The sequence below is a fragment of the Pan troglodytes genome, chromosome X (assembly GCF_028858775.2).
Source record: "Pan troglodytes isolate AG18354 chromosome X, NHGRI_mPanTro3-v2.0_pri, whole genome shotgun sequence".
Taxonomy (NCBI): Eukaryota; Metazoa; Chordata; class Mammalia; order Primates; family Hominidae; genus Pan; species Pan troglodytes.
Genome location: NC_072421.2, coordinates 117,156,194 through 117,168,718, shown reverse-complemented (window position 1 = coordinate 117,168,718; position 12,525 = coordinate 117,156,194). Strand labels below are relative to the sequence as shown.

At 47.8% G+C, this 12,525-nt stretch overlaps 1 protein-coding gene and 1 non-coding gene across 18 annotated transcripts in view; both read left to right on the top strand.

The window, feature by feature from the left end:
- The window catches only part of SEPTIN6 (septin 6), a 79,897-nt gene that overhangs the window by 42,783 nt on the left and 24,589 nt on the right, over positions 1-12,525 (top strand). For all 17 annotated transcript variants that reach the window (XM_016942670.3, XM_063803820.1, XM_016942665.3 and 14 more), the window contains exons 5-6: positions 2,720-2,881; positions 12,057-12,153. In XM_016942670.3, the coding sequence (XP_016798159.1) occupies positions 2,720-2,881; positions 12,057-12,153 (259 nt within the window). The remainder of the gene's footprint in view (positions 1-2,719; positions 2,882-12,056; positions 12,154-12,525) is intronic.
- MIR766 (microRNA mir-766) lies at positions 5,983-6,092 on the top strand. Its single transcript, NR_035990.1, has one exon. It is a non-coding gene; the product is annotated as a microRNA mir-766 (primary transcript).

Here is a 12,525-nt window from a genome sequence, read left to right as displayed (position 1 = left end):
TTCTCTTGTGCAAAGTAGCTGTGGGATTCCGGGAGAGATTTGTGGCATCCTCATCCTCTCCCTCATTCCCTGTCCCTCCATAAAGATGGTGTTACGGATCCAGCACCAGCGTCGTAAGCTTTGTGATCTGTTTTCCCAGCACTAGGGATGGGCTTGCCCTGAGCTGTCTTTCTGCCCTGATCCCTCTTGGGGACTAGCAAGATGGCTCCCTGGGTCTAGGGGCAAAGGCTTTGGCAATGGAAAGCTGTTTTTTTCTTTGTCCGAATGTTAACTGGCTAGAATCAAACATGCAAACTTGACTTTGAAAGTTATTCTTGCTATCAATAATTACTTTTATGATTGCAGTTAACATTAAAACCCTCATTATATGCCAGCCCCGTGAAGTACACATTATTGTTATCTTCATTTTACAGAAGAGAAAACTGAGGCTCTGAGAGGTTAAGTGACTTGCTCATTGTCATATTGCTAGCTACTGGTAGAGTGCAGATTCTGTGACCCCATGTTATAATGCTTCCATGCCCGAGAAAGATGGCTGTGGGAATCAGGCATTGTCTTCCTTTAAGAAAAACTTGGCTGGGTGCGGTGGCTCACACCTGTAATCCCAGCACTTTGGGAGGCCAAGATAGGCGGGTCATCTGAGGTCAGGAGTTTGAGACCAGCCTGGCCAACATGGCGAAATCCCGTCTCTACTAAAAATACAAAAATTAACTGGGCATGGTGGTGCGCACTTATAATCCCAGCTATTGGGGATGCTCAAGCAGGAGAATCGCTTGAACCTGGAAGCGGAGGTTGCAGTGAGCTGGAATCATGCCACTGCACTCCAGCCTGGGCGACACAGCCAGACTCCGTATCAAAAAAATAATCGAATTCACATGCAGCCATTTAGTAGCACATCCACTCTAAGACTGAATTTCAGCTCTCATCAGAATAGGAGCAGTTTTTCATTTTTTGCAGCAATGGGCTCATGGCCCATGAATAAAAGGCTGCTCTTGAAATGTGGCCATGCCCTGCATGTCCTGTATAGGGGCATTGGTGAGCCACATGGCTGCAGGCCTGGTGGATGGGCTGAGTTAAGCCTTTGAGATATATATATATATATATATATATATATATATATATATATATTTTTTTTTTTTTTTTTTTTTTGAGACGGACTTTCGCTCTTGTTGCCCAGACTGGAGTGCAATGGCACGATCTTGGCTCACCGCAACCTCCGCCTCCTGGGTTCAAGCAATTCTCCTGCCTCAGCCTCCCGAGTAGCTGGGATTATAGGCATGCGCTACCATGCCTGGATACTTTTTATTTTTAGTAGAGACGGGGTTTCACCATGTTGGCCAAGCTGGTCTCGAACTCGCAACCTCAGGTGATCTGCCCACCTTGGCCTCCCAAAGTGCTTGGATTAGCAGCATGAGCCACTGCCCCTGGCCTGATATATGTTTATAGTGTGTCAATGGGGACTTGGCGAAAGTGCCAAGGAGAATAGGCTCTGCCTGCTGTTTCATCTTGGCAAGGGCTTTGACCCTTCTGCCCCTGAAAGACTTCAAGGGAGATGCCTCCACGGTTCAGTCTTTCCTTGACCCAGCAGCTGTGTGATATCAGCCTTCAGAGGCACTCCTAAGCCAAAGCGCAGAGGAAGCAGGATTTTTCTTCCACGTCTGGAGCTCCCAGACTCCCCTTTTAGAGTCCGGGGCCTGAGTGCCACCTATGCCCCTCCCCCACCCCCCGTTGGAGTCTACTGGCAGGAATGATTATGCTCTCCATGTTAACCTGAACTTAGTGTGCTCTGTCTCACAAACACATGTGCATTTCAAGTTTCTTTACCTTCTGACAGTAAAAGCCTTGTCCCTTCTTGGAGGAATTTCAAGGATTAGGGTTCAGGTGGATTGAACTTTTGGTTGGGATTAGTTCTTTCTCCTGATGCCTGAAATTGGGCATTTATACTTGCTTTTCTTACTCAGAAATTAATCATGAGACTCAGGCAGTATAATTCTTTTTGCATAAGTCTCAGATCAAATTGTAACTATAGGTTCTTCCTCACCTAACTGAGTTGATTATTCAGTGTCTCCTGCCAGAAAGAGAGCCAGGTGTGCATCCTCACTGAGCACTGTCCCTGCCTCCTTTCCCTGCCATCTCTCATGTGGGTCCATATCACACCCGGCTTGGGCTAGACTGGACCCGATGGGTTGGAACAATTTACTCTTAGCAAGAAGAGGCCACCTCTCCCCTGTCAGCCACAGATTCCCAGCTATCACCTTTCTGCTTCAAATCTCCCAAGCAGTAACCTTGATACCAAGATAACATACAGCTCATCAACTTGGATCTGAACTGGTAGACAGCTCATGCTTAAGACTATGGACTTAGGAATAAGGCTGAGTTTGGATTTGAATCCCAGTTCTCCTACTTACCTGCTCCATGGCCTTGGACAAGTTACTTAACCTCCCTATGCCTTAATTTCTCATTGGCAAAATAGTAGTAATAATACCTCCTGGAAGGGTTATTGTCAGGATTAATTGTGCTAATTCATGTAAAGCACTTAGTTCAGTGCCCAGCACATAGTTAGTACTTGTCGTTTATTATATTGTCATTTGGCTACAGAAGTGGCCAGTCTTTGACCACTGGGCTGAGCGGCTCCCTCTGGCAGCTGGTGGAAGTCCTAGGTCATGCTGCTATCAGTTGCAGGTTACCAACAATGACCCCACTTTGCCCCTCCTCTCCCTAGGTGAACATCATCCCCATCATTGCCAAAGCAGATGCCATTTCGAAGAGTGAGCTAACAAAGTTCAAAATCAAAATCACCAGCGAGCTTGTCAGCAACGGAGTCCAGATCTATCAGTTTCCTACAGATGATGAGTCGGTGGCAGAGATCAATGGAACCATGAACGTGAGTGGGAGCAATTTCCTGACCATTTGCTTTTTATGATGATTATCATTATTTTAATGTGCTTTAGAGACAGGGTCTTGCTCTGTTGCCCAGGCTGGAGTGCAGTGGTGTGATCACAACTCACTGCAGCCTTGAACTCCTGGGCTCAAGGGATCCTCCCGCCTTAGCCTCCCAAGTAGCTGGGATTACAGGTGCACTCACCACACCTGGCTAATGTTTTAATGTTTTGTAGAGACGGGGTCTTGCTATGTTGCTCAGGCTGGTCTTGAACCCCTGGGCTCAAGCGATCCTCCTGCCTCAGCCTCCCAAAGTACTGGGATTACAAGTGTGAGCCACCACGCTGACCCCTTTATTATTATTATTTTACCAAATAGCAGCAAAACATCTTCACCATCCATCTTAGTGTAGTCAACTCTTTTTTTCTTTTACTTTTTTTTTTTTTTAAGACAGGATCTCATTCCATTGCCCAGGCTAGAGTACAGTGGCACAATCTCGGCTCACTGCAACCGAGATATGTTATTTTTAAATATCAGGGTTGGCTGGGCATGGTGTCTCACGCCTGTAATCCTAGCACTTTTGGAGGCCGAGGCGGGTAGATCACCTGAGGTCGGGAGTTTGAGACCAACCTGGCCAACATGGCAAAACCCTGTCTCTACTAAAAAATACAAAAATTAGCCAGGCGTGGTGGTGTGCGCCTATAATCCCAGCTACTCTGGAGGCTAAGGCAGAGGTTGCAGTGAGCCAAGATTACGCCATTGCACTCCAGCCTGGGCGACAGAGTGAGACTCCATCTCAAAAAAAAAAAAAAAAAAAAAAAAAAAATCAGCGTTATGCTTTGCTTTATTAAGTGTGAATGAATAATAATAATAAAAAACCTTGCCATCTTTCCTCTCCTCCCCCACTTTCTCCTACTAGAGAAATGAGTAATAAAGAAGGCAGAGAGGCAAACATCTCCTAATGCTTCCTTACAATGTGTTGCTGTTGCTGTGAAATCTTCAATGTTGTGATTTCAAGGAGACAGCTAATAGCTTTCAGAAAGCCTCCGCTTTAGGAACAGATTTCTTTTTCTCTATTGAGTGTCATCAGTTTTTCCTAATGACATAATGCCTGGGTATAGCCAAACTCAGGAAAGCCTTGTAATAAAAGCCATTTTTAGAAAACTTTCCTGCTGCCACTGCCCTCTAAGTTATCATTACAACTTCAGCTGCCACCTCCTATGAATGGGCCAACAAATTAGCATAGCAGGGCAGCAAGTCATTGTCTCGCCTGACTTCCTGTCCATCAGTACACCCGAGATGTGTTTGTTATCACCATCACCATCTTAGACAAATCTGGCTCAAGGGTAAGGCTATCTGGAGCATGGTAGGTAGAGATAGGTCTTCTCTGACCGGCCGTGGGCATGGAAAAAATAAAAAAGATTAGCACTTGTCCTCTCGAGAAGTCAGGGCATTTTGATGGAAACTAGGCTCTGTTATGAAGAGACAGCCTAGTCTGCAGAAAAACGGGAGCCTCGCGAGAAGTGTCGTCTGGGTGCCACGGGCACTGATGTCTGGAAGCGTCTAGTCACCTCAGGACATCAGTCCCCATAGAGACCTTCTGAACACTGATGCCCTAAGTCATCAAGCAGCTTGCAGGCTTGTGGTTTGCTTTGCTAAGAATAAATAGGGACTGAGAGTACTCAGCCATTTCAAGGTGTCACACAGAACCACATCTTGGTACCTCATGGATTAGGAGTGATAATCATCCTGGGCTCTGTTCTCAGCTCAGCTCTGGCCTCCTGCTAAGCCTAGGGTAGGCTCAACCTCAAGGCTGGAAACCCCCAAGCTAGGCAGCAGCAGTTGTCAAGCATGCTGTTATGGCTGTGAAGGGATTCTGGGTCCTTTATTACTCATAATTGTGTTTCACTTTGAGAAACAAAATTCGAGGCTGAACAACATAGCGAGACCTCATTTCTACTGAAATTAAAAAAAAATTAACTAGTGGCCGGGCGCGGTGGCTAACGCCTGTAATTCCAGCACTTTCGGGGGCCGAGGCGGGTGGATCACCTCAGATCAAGAGTTCGAGACCAGCCTGACCAACATGGAGAAACCCCGTCTCTAGTAAAAAGACAAAATTAGCCAGGCATGGTGGCACATGCCTGTAATCCCAGCTACTCAGGAGGCTGAGGCAGGAGAATCGCTTGAACCCAGGAGGCGGAGGTTGCAGTGAGCTGAGATCGCGCCTTTGCACTCCAGCCTGGGCAACCAGAGCAAAACTCCATCTCAAAAAAGAAAAAATTAACTGGTGCTGTGGCGCACACCTGTAGTCTCAGCTACTTGGTCGGTGGGTGGCCTAAAGTGGGAGGATTACTTGAGCCTGGGAAGTTGAGGCTGAGGTGAAACCTGATCGAGCCACTGCACTACTGCAGGCTGGGTGACAGAGCAACACCCTGTCTCACAAAAAAAAAAAAAAAAAGAGAGAGAGAGAAAGGAAAGGAAAGAAAAAGAAAGTAAATAAAGAGAGAGAAAGAGAGAAAGAAATAAAAAGGAAGGAAGGAAGGGAGGAGGGAGGGAGGGAATTCCAGTGGAAGGAAGGAATGGAGGAAGGGAGGGGAGGGGAGGAGAGGAGAGGAGCAGGGAATTCCAGTGGATTCAGGATTATCCCTATCATAAATCACTCACCACTTACTCCCTTGCATCCTACTGTGCTTTGTTTTTTTTTTTTTTTTTTTTTTTTTGAGACAGGCTCTCACTCTGTCGCCCAGGCTGGAGTACAGTGATGCAATCAATTTCAGCTCACTGTAGCCTCCACTTCCTGGGTTCAACTAATCCTCCTGCCTCAGCCTCCCGAGTAGCTGGGACCACAGGCATGCACCACCATGCCCGGCTAATCCACTATGGGTTTTTTTTTGAGTGGGAAAGAGAGGAGTGGCCTCACAGCTAGTGTGCCTGAATTGGCATGCCTGTGAGAGGAGCTTGCATGTGAGTGTTTTGTGTTACATGCGCTGTGATGGGAAAGAGGGTGCTATCAAATATACACAGAGGATTGCTTAGCCTGCCTGCCACCGAACAACTATGTCAAAAGTCCCCAGAGTCTTCACACAAGCCGTGGTGTATGAAGCTGCATCCTCAGGACCTGGGCTTGGGTGGTAGGAGGAATTGGTGCTGGTCTTTCATTTTGGATTTGACTCCAGCCCCACAGCCTCAGCCACCCCAGCCAATTGTCATAGGAGCTGGATTGGAAGAAGCGGAAGAAATCTGTTGCCTGAGTGGAGAAGACTGTACAATGTCCTGTCTCTCACCATGGGGGATTTTTGTGGCAGGAAATGAGAGTAATGAGGTCCCTGCCACCACCTTGAATTATGAGTGGCTCCAGAAAACCTTATTTTAGATTGAGGGGGAAGAGAAGGGAGAGCGAGGTCTTGTTGCATGCTATTTTCAACCCATGCTCTGATATCTCTCAAGGTTGTAGACTTTAATACTAAGAATTGCTATGTTATTTTAAATTTAATGATGTTCTTTGAATGGCTGAAAGCATGGCCAGGACCAGCAAAAAGGCCCAGTTACTTAATTGACTAAGCTCCATTAGTTGTCCATTTGTGAAGTCTGGGGTTTGGTTCCCACAAAGGCAATTGACATTTGGGCCCAGTGAGAACACATGGCTGAACAGTAGGGTCATAGGAACACCCACAGGCACAAGTCCATCCCTTCCTCTGAGATAGCAATGGTATTTCCATTGTTGCCATGTACTTTTACAGGAATCACCAGTGGTTGACTTGAGAGCAAATCAGCCAATGGTCTTGTTCAGTCACCAGCAGGGGCCTGAAATGGGGACTAACATAACTGGGAAACACTGTCCACCCTGGGAGGAAACCAAGCCCAATCAGAATATTATCATTAGATGAGGAATAAAGAGTTCTGACAGTGTGTATTTCACTGGGCTAAGCAGTCACCTAGCCTCCCAAGTATAATGGATGCGGTGAAATAAGAATAAAGTAACTCACGCCAATTGGATTATTAAGTACTTTACAATGTACAAGAAGAATTTAAGTTAGACACAAGTCAGTAAAGGTGGTGCTATGGTTTGATTGTGTCCCCTCCAAAATTCAGGTGTGGCCAGTATGATAGTATTAAGAGGTCGGGGCTGGCCGCAGTGGCTCACACGTGTAATCCCAGCACTTTGGGAGGCCAAGGTGGGCGAATCACAAGGTCAAGAGATCGAGACCATCCTGGCCAACATGGTGAAACCCCGTCTCTACTAAAAATACAAAAAATTACCAGGCGCAGTGGCTCATACCTGTAATCCCAGCTACTTGGGAGGCCGAGGCGGGTGGATCACCTGAGGTCGGGAGTTCGGGACCAGCCTAACCAACATGGAGAAACCCCGTCTCTACTAAAAATGCAAAATTAGCCGGGCATGGTGGCACATGCCTATAATCCCAGCTACTCAGGAGGCTGAGGCAGGAGGATCGCTTGAACCCAGGAGACGGAGGTTGTGGTGAGCTGAGATCACGCCATTGCACTCCAGCCTGGGCACCAAGAGCAAAACTCCATCTCAAAAAAAAAAAAAAAGAGCTGGGCATGGTGCCACACACCTGTAGTCTCAGCTACTCGGGAGGCTGAGGCAGGAGGATCACTTGAACCCGGGACGCGGAGGTTGCAGTGAGCTGAGATCACGTCACTGCACTCCAGCCTGGCGACAGAGTGAGACTCCGTCTCAAAAAAAAAAAAAAAAAAAAAAAAGGTAGGGCCTTTAGGAATTGATTGGGCCTGGCCAGGCGCGGTGGCTCACACCTGTAATCCCAGCCCTTTGAGAGACCAAGGCGGGTGGATCACCCAAGGTCAGGAGTTCAAGACCAGCCTGGCCAACATGGCAACATCCTGTCTCTATTAAAAATACAAACATTAGCTGGGCGTGGTGGCAGGCACCTGTAATCCCAGCTACTCAGGAGGCTGAGGCAAGATAATCGCTTGAACCCGGGAGGCGAAGGTTGCAGTGAGCCGAGATTGTGCCATTGCACTCCAGCCTGGGCAACAAGAGCGAAACTCCATCTTAAAAAAAAAAAAAAAAATGTGATTAGGCCATGAGGGCTTCTCCCTTGTTAATGGGATGAAGGCCCTTTTTTTTTGAGATGGAGTCTCACTCTGTCGGCCAGGCTGCAGTGCAGTGGCGCGATCTTGGCTCGGCTAACCACGACCTCCGCCTCCCCGGTTCAAGCAATTCTCTGCCTCAGCCTCCCGAGTAGCTGGGATTACAGGCGCCCGCCACCACGCCCGGCTAATTTTTGTATTTTTAGTAGAGATGAGGTTTCACCATCTTGGCCAGGCTGGTCTTGAACTCCTGACCTCGTGATCCACCTGCCTTGGCCTCCCAAAGTGCTGGGATTACAGGCGTGAGCCACCACACCTGGCCGAAGACCCTTTTTAAAGAGACATCATGCAGTGTTGGGCCAGCTTGTCCTTCTGCTGTGTGAGGATGCGGCAAGAAGGTCCTCACCAGACCAGAATGCTGGTGCCTTGATCTTGGACCTCCCAGCCTCCAGAACTATGAGGAATAAATTTCTTTTTTTTTTTTTTGAATAAATTTCTATTGTTGATAAATTACTCAGTCTCAGGTAGTTTACTGTAGCAAGACAAAATGCACTAAGACAGATGGTGAATCTAGGAATGGACTCCCAAGGAAGGCTTGAGACTATCTCTTGTTGGAGTTTTCTGACACTGGGAAATCTGATATCCGAGGGCGCCTCGTTGGAAGTCTGAGTGAGAGAGTCACACAGACTCTCCTGAGAGGCCTGTTTGTGTTTCAGCAGCAACACTGCCCTGCATCTATCAGAGTCTCTTCCCTGGGTCCACACATAGAAAATGTCACCACTGTCTGTCAGTTTCCTGCAGAGACCTGGGAAAAATAGCAGAAAGCCTGGCCTCAGATTTGGATCCCATTGGTAGGACCTAGAAGTATGGTCCGTGGTGGTGCGGGGGGAGGGTGGGTATCTGCTCTCTGCTCTGCTCGACTCCATTCTGGTTGTCAAAGCCATCTGTCTCTCAAAAGCAGTGGAACAGAGGGCCAGAGCCTGGTCCCCATGATTTCCTGCTTGTCATGGTTTGCTTCCTTCTAGCAGATGCCATGTAGCCAGGAGGCAGAGTGCGGACCACCCTAGGTGGCTGGGAGAGGTTGGCAGCCAAAGCTCGGTGGCCTCGCTGCTGCTTCAGAGGATCTGGGCATGGGGGTTAGGGACCTAGGCAACTCGTTTAACCTCCCTGTATCCCAGTTCCCTCAGCTCACGAATGGATCTTTTAATCATTGCCATAGAAGGATGTTGTGAAAATCAAACCAAAGGAGAGCGCTGGGAAATGCCTACCTTGCATATACTTATCAAAGCAGACTGAGGCCAGCTGCAAAGGAGCGTGCTGTGGGAGGGCTGGGGCTATGTTTTTGAGCTAGAAGAATAAAATGACAGCAGTTTGAGAAAGAGGGGGAAGCAAGTCACCCTATCATTCTGACGGTGTCTCTTGATGGTAAAAATGCAACAGGCCCGAGGGAATACTGACATTTTTGTATGCCTTTGTTTTCTTCTTGGTGTTTTTTTTCTCGAGCTCAGAGAAGCACCTCCCAATTCACATGCCTTCCTCCTCCATCACTTACAGCTGAGAGCCCAGGAGGAGGGAGTGCTACAACGTGGTTTTTCTTTATCACCGCCTCCCTCAGTCTAGCTCTCTGCATTCGCCACCCCTTGGCTCTTCTGTGTCATGTGGCTGAAGCTGTGGGGTCTCTCCAGGGGAAATGTTCTCCCAGAAAGTGTTTAGGGGTGGATTCGAGGCTCCCGATATGTCTTAGGTCCCTGAGTAGGGATGAATTGTGCGCAGATCAACCCTCCTGGCAAAGATTGGACATGCTTAGGCCCTTGGGCAGCATTTTCAGGAATTCAGTGCTTCCCAAATGCCCTGTGTGTCACTTGCCCAGTTATTCTTTTGGTCATTCCCCTCCCAGGACTGATGAAACATTTCCCACCTCCACCCCACACCCACCTTCCATAATCCATAACCTCCTCTTTCCCATGTCCAGATTTAAGGGACAGTCAGTGGAGTGGGGAGGGGTCGGAGGGTGTCTGAGACGATCATCTGATAGCAGCTGAGAGTGGAGAGGGTGAAAGAAGAGCAGCTTCAGCTGGCGGCCAAGCAATTTGAGGGACTGGTGGAGGTCCTGGAGCTGAGCTCCTGATGAAATCCTGTGTTCTTCTGCTCTGAAGGACATTTTTGGGGTCCAGAGCTAGAGGAGAATGGAGAAAAGAATTGGCTGTGAGATCAGCCTGTGGATTAAACAAACAAGCGACAGATTTGCTGTGGGTTTCCCTGAATTGAATTGCCTCTGATAATCTGGTCTTGCACAACTAGTTCCCCCCAAGGTTTAGAGTACGCACCTCATCTACTGCTTGAACCCCCTAAATGGAGATAGCAGACCAGCAAGGGGTGGGGTTTGAAGTCATTCTGTTCCTTACTATTGTGTGCCTGCTGACAAGTCTCTTAGCCCTTCTGGACCTCAGTTTCTCCATCTAAAGAGGAGACTAATAAGGCAACTTACCATATAGTGTTGTAGAGATTCAGTGAGACAATGCCATGTAAAGCAGCTGGTACCCAGTGCATAGGGCTTAACAAATTATTGCTAATGCCAATGCTGTTAGTATGATTGCCACTGCCTACTCTGAAACAACTTATTTGACTTCCCAAGAATTGCTCCCTCCTCTGTGTTACTCCAGCCCTTTAGCCTCTGTTTACAACCTTGATTTTTCTTTTCTTTTTTTTTTTTTTTTGAGACCGGGTCTTGCTCTGTCACCCAGGCTGGGGTGCAGTGGTGCGATCTCGGCTCACTGCAACCTCCACTTCTGGTACAACCCTGATCTTGCTGTATGATCGTTGTTGAGATGGCTTTCTCCCTTGGCACACTGTGCACTCTCCGGGGCCAGGGTCTGTGCTTTTTTGCTATTACGTCATTCTTAATGCCTAGGATATATCATAGGAGCTCAGTAAATATTTGTAGAATGGATGAGTGGGCAAATGGGTCAAAATATCTGAGATCATGGCCTGTTTCTGCAGGCAGGCTAAGAAACTTTCCCCACAGGCTCTTTACCTGTTGGTGTAAAGCCCTTTTGGGCAAAGCCCCACCTGGGCTCACCTGGTCAGTAAACATTGATTCCGTGGTTCCATTTGGCTGTGGTGACTTAGCACTCACAAGCTGGCTAGCTCCTTGTGGATTACGGCTCTGTGAGTGTTTCCTAGGCCCCATACTGCCAAGTGGGGGCAGCTCTCTCTTCTCTCATCCATAAAGCCAGGCCAAGCTCCTCATTTTCCCTGTGAGCACCAAGCTCATAAACCTATTTGTCCTTTGCCTTTCTTTCCTCTTTCCCTAGCCCTACCACTGCCATTCAGGAAGTATTTATTAAGCACCTACTATGTACAGGGTACCAGACCATATACTTGAGCCCTTGATCACATACTATCTTATATGACTTGAGTTATGTAATTTGGGCTTCCTCAACAAGACTGTAAGCTCCTAGAGGGCGAGGGAGCGTGTCTTCTGCTGCTTCTGTCTGCCTTATAGCACCTACAGAAGAACCCAGCATGGTCATGTGAGTAAATCCTTGGTGACTTGCCTTCTAGGCTCACAAGTTCAATGTGAGCTCTTTCTCCGGGGAAGGATGAGAACAAGGAGAATACAGCTCAGTTGGCTGTGTGGTCTCAGTATGGACCTAGTCTTGGGGCTCTTGCATGCCAGGGAGGGAGAAGGGCCAGTGATCCCAGACCCTTTGGTACTCCTTTATCCTCTCTATCCACACAGAACCCCCCTCATTCCACTTCCCCTTCTTCCAAAGGCTCTTCCCCTCAGCAGTAACTATGAATAGCGAATAGTTTGGTAATCTGTGTGTCTGCTTATTATTCTGCTTCTTTTCTCTCTTTGTTCCCTATGCATTCAGCCATGTCATTGTTACCCTCTATTGTGAATTTCTGAACAGCAGAGGCTTGGACTAGGCCTCTTATCCTCACATGGTTTGGGAACTTAACAAATGCTTGTTGGTGATGATGACAGTGAGGGACATTGCAGGGTGAGGGCCTGGGGCCCCAGAGACAAACAGCAGTTGGGTTGTGTAACACTCAGTGCCTTTCTTCTGCAGTTCTCAGCTTTCGTTTGCCTTCGGTTTCAGGCCCACCTGCCGTTTGCTGTCATTGGCAGCACAGAAGAACTGAAGATAGGCAACAAGGTGATGAGGGCGCGGCAGTATCCTTGGGGCACTGTGCAGGGTGAGTGAGTCTCCGGGAGGGGCTACACACAGGAAGCCCCTTTTGTCTGTCTCTTTGTTTGTCCCCAGCCACTATATGACAAGTTTCTAAATTGTCCCAAGTCTCTGCTCATTCGGCATGGGTCCCAAATAGCCATAGGGGTCACTAGCAAGCTAACTCTGGCTCCATACTGGGATGCTCTGATGGGAGCAAGCTCCCTCTGTTTCTAATGGGAAAAGTTTTCCTAAAACACAAGGACTTGCAAGGTAGGAAGGAGTGTGCGAGAAAGCATGTGTTCTTGCCCAAGTGCACCTGAAGAATGTTCACAATAGTGTTGTTTGTAATGACAAATAATTACAAACAATCCAGATATTCTTTAAAATAGACTGGATA